Here is a 16,153-nt window from a genome sequence, read left to right as displayed (position 1 = left end):
AAAAAAAAAAAAAAAAAAAAACAAAAAACACCGTCTTACTCTGTTACCCAGGCTGGAGTGCAATGGCACGATCTTGGCTCTGCAACCTCTGCCTCCTGGGTTCACGCAATTCTCCTGCCTCAGCCTCCCCAGCAGCTGCGACTACAGGTGCGTGCCACCACACCAGGTTAATTTTTGTATTATTAATAGAGACAGGGTTTCACCATATTGGCTGGGATGGTCTTGATCTCCTGACCTCGTGATTGGCCCACCTCGGCCTCCCAAAGTGTTGGGATTACAGGTGTGAGCCACCGCACCCAGCACAGAACACTCAAGACTGGAAGTGTTTATGAGTCCTTCAACTTCACAAATGAGAAAATGACTTAAAACATCTCAGCATTGACCTGGAGTGGTAGCTCATGCCTGTAATCCTAGCACTTTGGGAGGCCAAGGTAGGAAGATCGCTTGAGCTTAGGAGTTTGAGACCAGTCTGGGCAACATGGTGAAACCTCCACACAAATTGAAATGGGCCAGGTGCAGTGGCTCATGCCTGTAATCGCAGCACTTTGGGAGGCTGAGGCAGATGGATCACCTGAGGTCAGGAATTCGAGACCAGCCTGGCCAACATGTGAAACCCCCACATGTGAAACCCCCATCTCTACTAAAAATATAAAAATTAGCTGGGCGTGCTGGCATGTGCCTGTAGTCCCCACTGCTAGGGAGGCTGAGGTGGGAGGATCACTTGAGCTCAAGAGGTAGAGGTTGCAGTGAGCTGAGATCACACCACTGCACCCAGCCTGGGTGGCAGAGCATGACTGTCTCAAAGAAAAATGAATACAAAATAAAATACATCTTAAAACATCCAGATGCGGCCAAGGTCCGACTTGAGAGAAGCCCAGTGAGCCTGGCCCCAGTAACCTGCTCCCTGGGCAGTCTTCCTTCAGGTTTTAGGACGTTTCACCACCCTACAGGCGAGGTCAACCCATGTTCTAGGTTAATCAGCTCTTCTTGTTCTAGACTTAATCTCTGTTAAGTAATATCCTTCATTTCAGCTCTTCTTGTTCTAGACTTAATCTCTGTTAAGTAATATCCTTCATTGAGAAAACCAGGCTATTCCCTAGAAATCACCAACTAAAAATAGATGTCAGGGCCAGGCATGGTGGCTTGCGCTTGTAATACTACCATTTTGGGAGACTGAGGTGAGTGGATCACTTAAGGTTAGGACTTTGAGAACAGCCTGGTCAACACGGTGAAACCCCATCTCTACTATACAAAAATTAGCTGGACATGGCGGTGGGTGCCTCTAGTCCCTAATACTTGGGAGGCTGAGACAGGAGGATCACTTGAACCTGTGAGACACAGGCTGCAGTGAGCCGAGGTCGCGCCACTGCACTCCAGCTTGGATGACAGAGAGACTCTGTCTCAAAAAAAATTAAAAGTGGATGCCAGATAACAATCCTGCCACCCTGCTCAAGTGCACACCTCCCACTCTGGCTCCTGCTAAGACATCCATGAAGAGACAAGACATTATGAATCACGATAGGAGACCCAGACTTCTTTCTTCTGCCAGCAGTGGTGGTTCACACCTGTAATCCCAGCACTTTGGGAGGCCATGGTAGGAGGAAGCTTAGGCCAAGAGTTCAAGACACCCCCCCATCTCTACAAAGAACTTAAAAAAATTGGTGGGGCTGCCGGGCGCGGTGGCTCATGCCTGTAATCGCAGCACTTTGGGAGGCCAAGACGGGTGGATCACAAGGTCAGGAGATCGAGACTATCCTGGCTAACATGGTGAAACCCCGTCTCTACTAGTAAATACAAAAAAATAGCCAGGTGTGGTGGTGGGTGCCTGTAGTCCCAGCTACTTGGGAGGCTGAGGCAGGAGAATGCTGTGAACCCGGGAGGCGGAGCTTGCAGTGAGCTGAATCTGGCCACTGTACTCCAACCTGGGCGACAGAGCGAGAATCCACCTTAAAAAAAAAAAAAAAAAATTGGTGGGGTATTAGTACCAGCTACTCAGGAGGCTGGGGAGGTTGAGGCTGCAGTGAGCTATGACTGTGCCACTGCACTCCTGTCTGGGTGACAGAGGGAGACCCTGTCTCTGAAACACCAGTCCTCTCTACCACCACTTCCTTCTTGGGTAGGAAGCAGTTGAGGCAGGAGGGTTACTCTAGGACCCCACCTGAACAGCACCTGCCCACCTTACTAAAATTGAGTCATGGTCCAGGGCCCTGCATTACTGGACAATGCTCCTACCTCAAGGTAGGCGAGGTCTGCCTTGGCCAGGCCCTTCCAAAGCCAGCCAGGGCTTTGCCAAACATGCACCCACGCCCCGCACCTTGCCCACTCAGCTCTTGTCTACTAAGTCAATTTTAACCCTACCCAATGGCGAAAGTACAGGAGCACCTCCCCAGAATCAGGATCTGCTTGTCAGGAAGCAGCAGCCCTCCTAGCCATGAGGGGCACCTAACATCTCGTTTACAAGCAGTTGTTAAAAGAAAGCCACATGTTGTGTAAATGCTTGATGTCTTCCATCTTGGGAAAAAAATGATGTTTCTTTACCTAACCAAAACCAGCCAGACTTTCAAGGTTTCTGCCTGGTTGGAAAAAGGACATTTTTAGCAAGTGAGGGGAAAAAACTGGCATCCTATTTCTAATCATCACCAGCTTTTAAAATAACTTCACTCATCCCAGAATTAAAATTACAGTAGACTCTTCCATTTCAGTAGGGCTTCCCAAATTTAAAATTGTTACATTCCATGAGCAGCTAAAAAGAACTCAAAAATAAAGGCAAGCATTAAATATTACGTAAGGTTTTCTTTTATTTAAAAGATCATTCACAAAATACCATATCCATAGATTTACTTTCTGTCATATAGCTGAATGTGTTAAGTGTTTGGAATTCCATTCTTACATTTAAAAGTCAACTGGATTGCCCAGAGGTTTAGATGCATTTGTTTTGTTCTTTATCTTATCCACACTGAAGATGTAAGTAGGTCATCTGAAAGCATCGGGGTTGATTGCAACCACATAATGCATGTCTTTCTGAAGTTGAGTATTGGTGTTACACAAATGGTTCTTATCTTGGAAGCAGAGAAGCACAGGTGGAAGGAAGGAGAGAGTGAGTTCTGTGGATTGCTGAGGCCTTTTAACAAAGACACAGTAGGAAAAGCCAAGGGTGACAGCTGGTGACCAACTACTAAGCACACTCCGCTGGGCGCCCCAGGCCACCCTGGCCCGGCCATCACCTGGCGAGGGCCTCTTCCCCAGGCTCCTGCTGCCGGCCGCCCCCAAACTGCTCCCCATAGGACAGACTGGGACTTCGGTACTGAAGGATTTTTCATCTGTTCACACACAGAGGTTCAAGCTCAAAAGCCTAACCCCTAGCACTCCCAGGTAAGTGCTGAACCCTGCACATGGGAACAATCCAGTGTGTCCCCAAGATATGGCCACAGACCTAGACAGCTGCAGTCCTCTACGGCTATCTGAAGGTTCCTGGCAGCTCTGCATAGTACAATTTAATTTAATCAAAGGAAATGAGTAAAGTGCCAGATTCTAGACCCATTTTGGCTCTGAACTGAAGGGGAGGTGGGAAGCACAGTATCTCATTGTGTTGCCTATACTAGGAACAGATCAACACAAACACACAGGCAACAGGGATGGGGGGAAACGCCGCGTCAGCGCTGCAGTCAGCCCAGCGCAGCGCCAGCACCACCCCCTCCACCCCCAAAGCGCCTTGGCCCAGCAGAAAAGAATCCAGCTGGCCGTTCACTGCACCCGGCCAGAGAGGGGAGCCTTGACTGCGCCCGGTGAAGGGAGTGAACTAGCTGGACCACCGCCTCGAAAGAGCAGTAACAAACACGTGTGAATGCATGCAAGCATTCGCTGTATCTTCTCCGTGGACTCCCTACCACTCTTCTATGGCCCCCACTTTCAGTCTCACTGTTCCTCGTGTGAGCCTATCTGCTTGGACAGTTCACTGGGGAGGGGGTCAGGGAGCCAGGACTCCCTGCAAATAGGAATGGAAAGGACCTTGCAGATATTTTTATCCTAGTTGTGAAAACAAGGTGCCTCCGATTCTCTATATTCATCACAGCCAGATACCAACAAGGTCCCTGCCGTTCCCTGTCAGTGACTCTGGTTTTTGTTGGAAGCCCCAGCAATACAGAACTCAACATGCAGGTGAGAAGAGAAGCACTGAGGAAATGAAAGGAAACGCCTGGAGTTGGGCCACTGTCTAAAGTAAAACGAGAAAGCAAAGGAGAAAAATGACGCAGCACCGCAGCCCAAACGCCCCCCCGACGGCGGCCACCTCCACTCCTCCAAGGAACCCCATGTGCTGCTGGAAAAACAAGGAGCAGGAGGAAAAGGACAGAAGGAAAATGGGGAAGCAGCGGAAGAAAGAAAAAAACGCACAAACAGGCACTAGATAGATACAGCAAAGCCCAGAATGTACTAAAAACCACTTGTTAACAGCTGACATGCACTCACAAGCTGTGTTTCTGCTGTGAGGAGGCCAATGGCAGGTGCAGGAGTGGCGGCTGCAGGACGGCTGCCCGGGGACTCACCAGGCTGTGGTCCTGCTCTAACCCCCCACGCCCCATTCCCTCCCAGCCGCAGGCTCATTCTTGCTCCTTTTGAACGACTTCCTCTCTAGGTCTGGCACCCCCGAAGATAGCAGAGTTGGGATTGGCTACTTGATTGAGGGGCGTCGCGACTGTTCGAGGTTTAAGCTGGAGTCGTGGTCTCTGTGCTCTTTCCTCTGGAGGAGAAAAAGCAGAGTCCGTCAGAGTGTGGATCCCATTCCACATCCAGCAAAACGACCACGCTGATGTTGCTGTCAGCAACCCAGCCCACTTTCTAAAATTCACCTGGCCTGCTACCCCATCAGCAGACGCTCTAATGACCAAAGTGAACTTGCTATTCTGGAGAACGCGGGGATCTATGCCGACAACTCTGTGAACATGGAGTGTGTGCCACAGGAATGCCAAGGCCCCATGGGGTGTGAACCTGATGATCCCATCAGGACAAGATGCCCTCCACTGACACACAAGCCCGTACCTTCTGTGGGTTCTCTGAAATCCATGTTGGATCCGCGGAGGGGAGGGCCATCTCTGAAGCGGCTGCCCATGGGGGGGCCTGTTCGCCGGTCACCTGGGCGACTACCTCCCCTGCCCCCTAAGAAGTCATCCCTGAAGCCTGAGGAAGAAACAGGACATTGAAATACTTTTCAAACTATCGTCTCCAAGCTGCTTATAGAATAACGTTCTGGGAATTGTTTGAGTTTAATTTTAAATTCTTTAGTTTGCCCAGTATCTGAAGTATCTCCAAAATAAAGTGTGTTAAAAATGGGTCCAAATGCCAATGTGGAGTACTGGCAGTGCTAACAGACTTCCCAAAGAAAAAGGAATCAGGATCTTAGGAGAGCAAACAAATGAGCTGTTTACATGTTCAGCTGGCAGGAAAAGTAGAAAAATATTAATACCACGAAACTGTATTTTAATATGGCTTAAAGTAAAACAAGAAAGCCTCAAAGCAGGTTGAATCCTATTTTCTAATATAAATCTATACAGTTATTTTAAAAGATAAACCTGAAATTTAGAAGTATTTACAACTTAGAACACAAAAATCACAAGAAAAAGCTATATGAAGACAAAATAAAAATACAAAGTCCCAATTTTCCTGTTTTGGCTGCATTTCAGGTGTGGGTCATTCTACAAGCAAAGCACCTGTGTGGTAAACAAAGCAGTTATCCCCAAAATTGGCCATGCCCTACAGAGGGCATGAGCAGAGAGCACAGGGCCTCACCCCCACCGGCGCCTCCTTGGGGCAAAGCGTTCTTTCCCCATTCATTTGTGTGCCTGCTAAGTGGGCTCTTGGCAGAAGTAAACTGCATCTCATTTAGAAATGCTGGAATTCTCACTGGTGTGTAGGAGCAAAGAGTATTTTCTCAATGGTCTTAAGGGGCCTTTAGGCTTGTACTTAAGTGAAACCTAAACTTTAACTGTATAACTACTGAGGTTAACATTTAGTAAAAAGAGCGGTTCACGACTGTAATCTCAGCACTTTGGGAGCCCGAGTGGGAGGATCACTTGAGTACAGGAGTTCAGGACCAGACTCGGCAACACAGTGAGACTCAGTCTCTACAAAAACACAAAAATTAGCTGGGCATGGTGGTGCATGCCTGGGGTTCCAGCTACTCAGGAGGCTGAGGCGGGAGAATCACTCGAACCCAGAAGGTGGAAGGTGCAGTGAGCCAAGATCGCGCCATTACACTCCAGCCTGGGTGATGAAGTGAGACTCTGTCTCAAGGGAAAAAAAAAAAAACTGGCAAAAAGAAGTTAAAACGTAATTAAACAAATGAGCTTGCTGCTGTTGGCTGCACACTCGGGTGGCCACTGCTACTCTGCAAGTGTGGTGCCAAGGCTCCAAGCTTTCAGGGAGCTCGTCTTTGAGAAGAACCCTCAGAGCCCACGGTATGCACTACACAGTCATCCTCATTATCCACAGATTCCATATTTGCAAATCCACCCAGTTGCTAAAATTCATGTTTAATCCCAAGCTGGATACCAGCGGCATTTCTGCAATCAGTCCTGGACCTGCACAGATGCGACGATCCCAGCTGAGGCAGAAAAAGACAACGCTCTGCTTGTTTCAGTTCTTAACTGTCAAGTCTTTTCACGATGAGTGTTGGGTTTTTTCCGGTGACATCGCTGTCTAAAGTGGCCCCAGGTGCAGTGTGAAGTGCCGTCTGCTGTTCCTAAGTGCAGGCTGGCTGTGAGGTGTCTTACAGACAAAACCGGCGTGGGACAAACTTTCTAACAGGCTGAAATGATGGCATCACAGACTATTTACTATAGCTGGCCCTGAGTTCAATGTTAATACTACTAAATAAATCAACACTAACATTAAATGAGGCGTCTTTAAAATGAAGGTCACGCAGGCCGGGCGCGGTGGCTCATGTCTGTAATCCCAGCACTTTGGGAGGCCAAGGTGGGCGGATCACCTGAGGTCAGGAGTTTGAGACCAGCCTGACCAACATGGAGAGACCCCGTTTCTATTTAAAATATAAAAATTAGCTGGGCTTGGTGGTGGGTGCCTGTAATTCCAACTACTTGGGAGGCTGAGGCAGGAGAATCGCTTGAACCCGGGAGGCGGAGCTTGCAGTGAACCGAAATCGCGCCACTGCACTCCAGCCTGGGCAACAGAGTGAGACTCGGTCTCAAAAAAAAAAAAAAAAAAAAGTCATATAAAGCAATGTTAGGTATGATCAGCTGACGAAAATGTGCTCCGAGGTGCACAAGAGCAGTGCCACAAGTGCCTCATTCAGTGTTCTAGCAACTCCACAGAACCACCTCCAAGGACGAGCAAGCGCCGACTGCATCACCCTCCCTGGTGGGGCTGATTTCTATTCTTTTTTTTTTTTTTGAGACCGAGTCTCGCTCTGTCGCCCAGGCTGGAGTGCAGTGGCCAGATCTCAGCTCACTGCAAGCTCCGCCTCCCCTGCCTCAGCCTCCCGAGTAGCTGGGACTACAGGCTCCCGCCAACACACCCAGCTAGTTTTTTGTATTTTAGTAGAGACGCGGTTTCACCGTGTTAGCCAGGATGGTCTCGATCTCCTGACCTTGTGATCCGCCCGTCTCGGCCTCCCAAAGTGCTGGGATTACAGGCTTAAGCCACCGCGCCCGGCCTGATTTCTATTCTTTAAAGGTGGCAAGGGTTTTGGAAACCAATCAAGGGATCTCACACCCAGTTCAGAGACTGAGTTAAATAATATCAATTTTAACAAACCAAGTAATGAAAACAAGTCTAAACAGATGTAGACCAATAGGAGCACCGCTTTAGGGGAAATACACTGGGAGGCATATAGTCGAGTATAAGGTCCTTTACAGTCTTTTACCCACCACATTACACAGTTCAGTGAACAAGCCTAGTCAGTACTCCAACATTTAACTTCACGTTTCCCCCAAACTAAACTGTGAAGTGTACCCTTCCACGTGAGTACAAAGTTTACACCCTTTACTATGAGATTAAATGATTTCGACCACCAATGTCCAGCATGAAACAAATCAGCTCACACCACGCCGGTGAAGCAGATAAACACAACTGCTACTTGTGTGTCCAGGTGCGTGATGGTGCACAAGAGCCCAGCAGAGACAAGTATCGGTGTGCATTAACACCAAGTAAAAGTCTCATTTCAAAATCTCCTAGGAACTAAGCAGTGGGAAATTAGGCAGGAGAGGAGAGGTCTGCCATGAACAAGGATCTCTCATCAAATCTGTTGGTGGGTTTCTAGGAAGCAAAATAATCATGAGAATCTTCGGAGTTTTCTTTACAAAGCTTAGATTAACACTGGCTATTTCTGATGGTGAAATGTTTTTGCTTTCTTTGTACTTTTCTGTTGCTCTATTTTGTTTTTTACAATGAGCACATTTCACTAAAAAAAACAGTACCATCCTATTAAAAAGTAAAGAAGATCTACTCTCACAAGTAACGTATAAAGTATCAAATGAGCCATTACTCCATCGAGTGAGCCCACATCAGGTTTGAGGTGTCACCAAAACATTGCAGTTCCCACTGGAACTGGTGGCAGCAAAGGCCATGGCCGTGTTCACTGTGTCTCTGCTTGGGCGCCAGTGGCCAGGCTAAGCCAAGGGTAGAAAGACATTAGGATGTGGGCAACGTCTATAGTACCTGCAAATACCAAAGTGGCAGGGGAAAGGCCGTGCCCGGAGCTGCTGGTTGGTTCTGAGAAGACAGCTGCTGCACGTTTCAATCAGAGACCAGCTTATACATAAAACTACAGACTGACTCCACCATACTGCACTTTTATGAATAAGCTCATTTCTGACTGGCTACAGGACTTTTAAGAACTATATTATTCAACAGATAGTCACCTGTTTAGCCAAAGCTGAGTTTTTAAAAATCTCAGACTCACAAGACAACGTGCACCAGTCCCCCCCATACTTACCCATTACTTTACACCAGTTTTGTTCTGATTGGGGGACGGTGCTGACCTTCTATACAGCACAGTATGCGAGCACATCCCAAATTTGTGGGAAAGAAAACAAATTTGTTTCTCTTTTCCTACCTTTCTGCGTTACGACTGAAGTTTTTATCATGTATGTACAAAAAACATTTATCCTTTTGTAATTAAAAAACAGAAAACAGAGATGAAAAAAATGCTGAAAATCACCCTGCAGAGCAGACGCCTGGCGCGCGGACTGATGCTTTGTGCTACACCAGCTGGTCTGCCCGGGTTGGCTAAGAGAGAGAACGGCGACGTGGATCATGTCCACCATGAAGGGACTGGACCTCCCCACAATCCTCCAAGAAAAAAATAGGCCATCAGCACGACCTTTTACCATGTAAGAGCCCAAACCTCTATCCTATGTTTTCTAGAAGGAACAGTACTTCTCTTGGTGCCACACACAAAACCACCGAGGAGTTTCCCCGGGCTAGAGTCTGAGAAAGACTGCTGAGTGAGATCAAGGACCCAGGAGCTGCAGGCTAACAAAGGTGACCACACAATGTGCGTGGGGCTCACCTGCCCACAGTGTGGAGCCTTCAAGTCCTGACCCCACAGGCTCTAACAGAGGCTTACTTGCATGCCTGGGCACCTTGCAGGAGAGTTATTTGTTAAAGCAACTAAATAAGTAGTCCGGCCAGGCGAACTACTCACAAGAAACAGACAGCAGCAAGGCCCCTAGGAAAAATTAAGTGGTGATGCTTTAAATACTGATACCAGAATTGAAGTCATCCCGGGAATCCCATCCACCTCTAGATTCTCGAGAGCTACCCATTCCTGAGGATACACAAAAAACATAAAGTTGAGGTCGTGTCATTACCTTGCTGTGCAAACATGGAAAAATTCATTTGGAAGACATACAACTCACGTGGTGGAAGGTTCAGTGAAATCATTTTAAGAGTTTTTGCTTCCAACAGAAAAAAACCAAACCAAAACAAAAGAAAAACCAGGCTTGCAGAAGCATCAGCCGTTCTTTCTAGGATTTTACACAAACTTTTAAGAGCTCACAAGAACCTATCACACCTATGAGATAATCGAGTTCTACTAGGAACGTTCATGAGCTGGAATTGGTAGGCATACTGTAAGTCTTTATGTTCAGCTTAGAAGAACCAATCACCTCTATCATCTGGTCCACCTTTTCTGAATCCAAAGCCACCTTTGTCTTGTTTTCTGCCTTCTGCAATGTCCACACGAAGTGACCGATCGCCCAACAGCTAATGATAAGGGGAAAAGAGTGTAAGTATTGGCAAAGAAGAGAATCTCAACTGTTCTGACAGAGAAAACCTGAGGATACTTACTGCACCATCGTATGTCAAGGCTTCCTTAAGGGAATCCACTTCATCGAATTCTACATAGCAGAATCCTGGAAAAGAAAAAACCCCGATTTCCTCAAGTAATTCTGGGTTAAAGATGTGGGAAGATCCTATTCATACTATTTCTCCACATCACAACTACCAATCTGTTGTTTAGATGCTGGCAGACTAGGAGAGCCTGAAGAAGCACACTTTACTATCAGCAGATAGAACCTGACTGGCATTCCTCCCTCTCAATTCTATTCTATCAGTCAGAAAATGCTAACTGAACATGCACTGAAATAGCAGCTGCATTTCTAGAAAGCTTTCTTCTTGAATATTTTAACCATAATATTCAAACCTTTCTCAGGCCATCTGCAGAGCTCTTCTGACTCCTGAATGACTATTTAATCTAAGTGAGGATGAGATTTCAGATTTCAAATTTGGTACCTAAAATGCTTTGAAGAAAGAGGCTTAAAGTGCCGATTTAACTTACTACTCAGGTAGTTGATATCAAATTTGCTTCACAAGGCTGAAAACATATCCTTGGCAACCAGGGCATTCTTCTCTGAATGTTAATTAAAAGATGGCCTGGGTCCAAGTACATATTACTGACAACCTGTGTCCCTGATGCCAGGGGTCTGACATTGCCCCTTCCTTGCTGTCTGCAGTCTAAATTCAGTTCATTACTCCCCAGATGCTGGCACTGCATGCTGTATGCCCTCTCCCCCAGCATCCTTGCCCTGTATAATAACTTAATAATCACACTTCACCTTTGAAGCCCACTAGACCGCAAGTGCTTTGAAGGCCTGAGTCCAAACTTCCCGTTTACCAACTGTATGTGAACAACATACTGCCTTGGAGGCCGGGCACGGTGGCTCATGCCTGTAATTCCCGCACTTTGGGAGGCCGAGGCGGGCAGATCACCTGAGGTCGGGAGTTCGAGACCTGCCTGACGAACATGGAGAAACCCCGTCTGTATTAAAAATACAAAATTAGGCCGGGCGCGGTGGCTCAAGCCTGTAATCCCAGCACTCTGGGAGGCTGAGACGGGCGGATCACGAGGTCAGGAGATTGAGACCATCCTGGCTAACATGGTGAAACCCCGTCTCTACTAAAAAATTTAAAAAAAACTAGCTGGGCGAGGTGGCGGGCGCCTGTAGTCCCAGCTACTTGGGAGGCTGAGGCAGGAGAATGGCGTAAACCCAGGAGGTGGAGCTTGCAGTGAGCTGAGATCCGGCCACTGCACTCCAGCCTTTTTTTCTGTTTCAAAAAAAAAAAAAATACAAAATTAGCCGGGCGTGCTGGCACATGCCTACAATCCCAGCTACTAGGGAGGCGGAGGCAGGAGAATCTCTTGAACCTGGGAGGCGGAGGTTGCGGTGAGCCAAGATTGCGCCATTGCACTCCAGCCTGGGCAACAAGTGCAAAACTCCATCTCAAACAAACAAACAAACAAAGAAAAAACATACTGCCTTGGCTGGAGGGATGTCCCCCCAGCTTTCCTCCCTAAGTGGATTCAGTATTGAGAATAATGGAGAAAACTATCCCCGACTTCACAGAGGCAACAGACGCCCTATCATGAACCTCATCTTCTAGAGCTGCTCAAGTGAAGATGGTCCTCTATGAGCCAAACTCCAAAGCCTGCGGCGACTGAACCAGCCCAAAGGCTAGGCTCACCCACACACTCCTACCCAAAGTTTAATTCCTAATGCTTGCTAGCAAGCAAACTGGTGGAGCTTACTTTCACAAATGTAACTAACATATTTGCTTTCACTGTTTGATTACACACTACATGTGGCTTCAGATTCTCAAGTCAAAAAGATTAAGAATGCCAACACACAAAACCACCCAGGTCAGCAAGGCCTTCTCAACTGCTGGCATAGCTCCTGGCCATAAGTTACCTTGTCACAGATGTGCTTTTGGGTGGATTATGCGGGCCAAACATCCTGGGATCTAGCATTGTGCACTTACAAAGCAGGCACACTTCCTTCAGGAAGCCCTGCAGGCAGGAGACTGCTGCACGGATCCCTTCTTCCTGCTCTTTGCTCCCACACCCTACAGACACACAACCTATAGACACCACATCTGAAATCTCAGCCAGTCCTCCCAAGCACTCTCCCCAAATTTACAAATGCACACTGACAGCGCTGGCTTCTTTTCTTCTGGGTTTTATGACAACTGGATGACAGGATAACTACCAAGAAAAATCTACGAGTCATTCCAGGAGAAATGTGCCTAAGAGTCCTCAGTGCTATTCCTCTCTCTCTTGGGGATCTCCTTTACTGGCAGACAGGACTGCTGTAGAGGTCAGGCTCACAAACCTGGGCATACGCCATGTATTTCTACGAACTACACTGTGTACAAAACATTTTCCCCTAAGTGAACTGAAGAGCTATGAGTTGAAGAGTTATGTTTCTTTCAACTACGTAGACCAGGCAAATGCTTAAAATACTTTCCTGATTGGAGCCTCTGGCTCACAAATCTATTTTTATTTAGAACCCCTTCCCATCCTCCCCCACCCCTTACAGTAATATGCAGTAAGAATCCTCCAAACTCACCTTTAAATTTATCTGTGTCTTTGTCTCTGACTAGCCGTATACTCCTTATGCTGAGATCCTTAAAGATAGCATCTATGTCGCCCTGAACGGTATTAAAAGGTAGATTTCCTACGTAGGCTGTGTATGGGGGCTCTGTGGGCAACTCCTTCTGGCTACGGGAACCATGGCCACCAGCACTGCCGCGGGACCTATGAGGGGAGACAAACAGATTCAAGTGTGCCCAGCATGGAACAAGCAAAACAAGTAAAGTGGTCTTCCGCTGAGCTACGCCACCAACGCAACGCCCCAGGTGAGGCACTCCGCTCGAATGCACCATAAGACTGTTACAGCTGGGCGCGGGGGCTACGCCTGTAATCCCAGCAGTTTGGGAGGCTGAGGCAGGCGGATCCCAAGGTCAGGAGATCAAGACCATCCTGGCCAACATGGTGAAACCGTGTCTCTACTAAAATACAAAAATTAGCTGGGCATGGTGGTGCACGCCTGTAGTCCCAGCTACTAAGGAGGCGGAAGCAAGAGAATCGCTTGAACCGGGGAGGTGGCAGTTGCAGTGAGCCGAAATCATCCCACTGTACTCCAGCCTGGCAACAGAGTGAGACTCCGTCTCAAATTAAAAAAAAAAAAAAAAAGACTATGTTATAGAGAATGGCCAGAGAAAGAAAAAAAAAAGGAAAAGAAAATTTTTTTGAGATAGACTGTCACTCTGTTGCCCAGGCTGCAGTTATCTCGGCTCACTGCAACCTCTGCTTCCCGGGTTCAAGAGATTCTGTCTCAGCCTCCTGAATAGCTGAGATTACAGGCATGTGCCACCACACCTGGCTAATTTGTGTATTTTTAGTAGAGACGGGGTTTCACCATGTTGGCCAGGCTGGTCTCAAACTCCCGACCTCAGGTGATCTGCCTGCCTCAGCCTCCCAAAGTGCTGAGATTACAGATGTGAGCCACCGTGCCCTACCCAAACATAACACACCTTCCTAAGACAACCGCTTCTCTCCTAGTCACTCAGAATCTGTATCTGCAGTATTTGTGTCCTAAAACCTAAGCAAATACCCTCCTTCACACACCGTGGTGCTAAGAAATACAGAAATGGACCATCTAGAAGTAATGTTGTACTGAGATGAAGGATTACTGAAGTTGCTTAACACATTCACACATAATATAATTATCTCTCCTATAGCTTGAACCTGGGACGTGGGGCTTACAGTGAGCCAAGATCACGTCACTGCACTTCAGCTCGGGCGACAGAGTGAGACTCCGTCTCAAATAAATAAATTTATTTATTTATTTATTTATTTCTCCTTATTGCCTGATTATGGGCATAAGAATGTCCTAATAAAAATTTTAGATGTTACACAGCAAGTACTGACGTACATAACACTCTCATGCAATACTTCACAGGGTCCTCAAATACATGGCGTGCATTACCAATCCATTTCAACCTCAATGTCGTCTCCTCAGCTGTATCAAGCGTCGTTTACTCTGCATAGGTACTGGTTTAAATCCAGCCTCTGTCACGTACTAGCATATGACCTTGAGAAGTTATTCAACTTCTCTAAGCTTTATTTTATTTGTAAAATTGAGTTAATCCTAACACAGCACTTTGGGAGGCTGAGGTGGATTACTTGAGGTCAAGAGTTCAAGATCAGCCTAACATGGTAAAACCCCGTCTCTACTGAAAATACAAAATTAGCTACGTGTGGTGGCGCATGCCTGTAATCCCAGTTACTTGGGAGACTGAGGCAGGAGAATCGCTTGAACCCGAGAGGTGGAGGTTGCGGTGAGCCAAAATCGCGCCACTGCACTCCAGCCTGGGCAACAACAGCGAAACTCCATCTCAAAAAGAAAGAAAAGAAAAGAAAGAAAAGGAAAGGAAGGAAAGAAAAGAAAGAAGAAAGGAAAGAAAGAAAGAAAGAAATCAGAATATAGTATAACTAGATGATTATATCAAAATGATATTGCCATGGGAATGCCCCAGGAGAGACTCAAAGTGGTTAGGAGTGAAAAGCCAAGACAGCCAACATTTGTTTTCAAGCAGGTCAGCATAAAGGGCATGTGTGCAGGTATACAGCAAGGATTTCGCAAACAGGGCAGAATAGTCACTTCTGCATTCACCAGCATCATCTAATTGTACTATTATTTCAACCTTATTGTAGACTTGAAAATTTTGAAAATAAAACATTTGGAAAACTCAGGAGGAAAAAAAAAATTAAGGGGGTGATTTTTTTTTGAAACAGACATTTAACCCATTTCCTGTCTGCTCCAAGGATACTGTGCTGGCAGCCAGCTGCAGTTTTTTTTTCCTAAACGGGAAATGCGTTCGAATAAACGAGATCCTTCACAACAACCAAAGACCTGCTCAAAGTCACCCTCTTTGCAGGGGAAATATTAATACGCATCTCAGAGGGCAACCGGGTCTTTCATCTACATACTGCTAGAAACACAACGGAAATTCCACTTTTTCCTGAAGAACTTCCAGGTGTCTTGCAGACAAGCACTATTCAATAAAGCATGTTTCTAAAGTAGAAGGGTCAACCAAGCTGTGATGATTCTTAGATGGTAAAAAAAAAAGTTTAAGTTTCCAAATTCACAATTCTGGTACTTTCCAACAGGAAGTTCCACGTTCTGTTCTAAGACCACCAGAAAACAGGTTTGTAAGTGAATTGCATCCTACCTGCCCACTTCTCCCATCTTTCCGGGTCTAGCAAATGTGACTTATTTTGCATTTCAATAACCTTCCCAATAGTACTTTATCGCTGGTATCTCCAAAACTATAAATCCTAAAATATTTTCAATAAGATACTATTTAGCACTGGATAATAAATACATGAGTTGTAGTATAAGGTCAGGCCCAGTGGCTCATGTCTGTAATCCCAACGGTTTGGGAGGCTGAGGATCACTTAAGGTCAGCAGTTCAAGACCAGCCTGGACAACACAGTAAGACCCCATCTCTATAAAAAATACAAAAAATTAGCCGGGAGTGATAGTCCACACTTGTAAGTCCCAAGCTACCTGGCAGGCTGAGATGGGAGGATCACCTAAGCCCAGGAGGTTGTTGCTGCAGTGACCTGTGATGGCACCACTGCACTCCAGCCTGGGTGACAAAGAGAGACTGTCTCCTATAGAAAGAAGAAAAAAAAAAAAAAAGCCAGGCACAGTGGCTCATGCCTGTAATCCCAGCACTTTGGGAGGTCAAGGTGGACGGAATACCTGAGGCCAGAAGTTCAAGACCAGCCTGGCCAACATGGTGAAACTCTGTCTCTACTAAAAATACAAAAATTAGCCGGGTGTGGTGGCACACA

The 16,153-nt window shown here is 46.7% G+C and overlaps 1 protein-coding gene across 4 annotated transcripts in view; it reads right to left on the bottom strand.

Moving 5' to 3' along the window:
* EIF4H (eukaryotic translation initiation factor 4H) overlaps positions 1-13,193 on the bottom strand; it is a 15,630-nt gene extending 2,437 nt beyond the window's left edge. The window contains exons 1-6 of one of the 4 annotated variants that reach the window (XR_001000522.1): positions 12,858-13,193; positions 10,303-10,367; positions 10,122-10,218; positions 5,038-5,175; positions 4,350-4,738; positions 4,085-4,091 (exon numbers count right to left, since the gene is read on the bottom strand). Coding sequence is in view for 2 of the 4 variants with exons in the window: in XM_011930688.1 (XP_011786078.1) it covers positions 4,599-4,738; positions 5,038-5,175; positions 9,722-9,781; positions 10,122-10,218; positions 10,303-10,367; positions 12,858-13,173 (816 nt within the window). In the remaining 2 variants the exon portion in view is untranslated. Of the gene's footprint in view, positions 1-1,130; positions 1,143-2,773; positions 4,739-5,037; positions 5,176-9,721; positions 9,782-10,121; positions 10,219-10,302; positions 10,368-12,857 lie in introns of those variants that run through there. The other 3 variants (XR_001000525.1, XM_011930688.1, XM_011930694.1) reach the window with 3 other exon arrangements.
* Between the last annotated feature and the right edge of the window lie 2,960 nt (positions 13,194-16,153).

Source organism: Colobus angolensis, unplaced genomic scaffold (assembly GCF_000951035.1).
Source record: "Colobus angolensis palliatus isolate OR3802 unplaced genomic scaffold, Cang.pa_1.0 Scaffold120, whole genome shotgun sequence".
Lineage (NCBI taxonomy): Eukaryota > Metazoa > Chordata > Mammalia > Primates > Cercopithecidae > Colobus > Colobus angolensis.
This window is presented reverse-complemented; position numbering and strand designations above follow the sequence as displayed.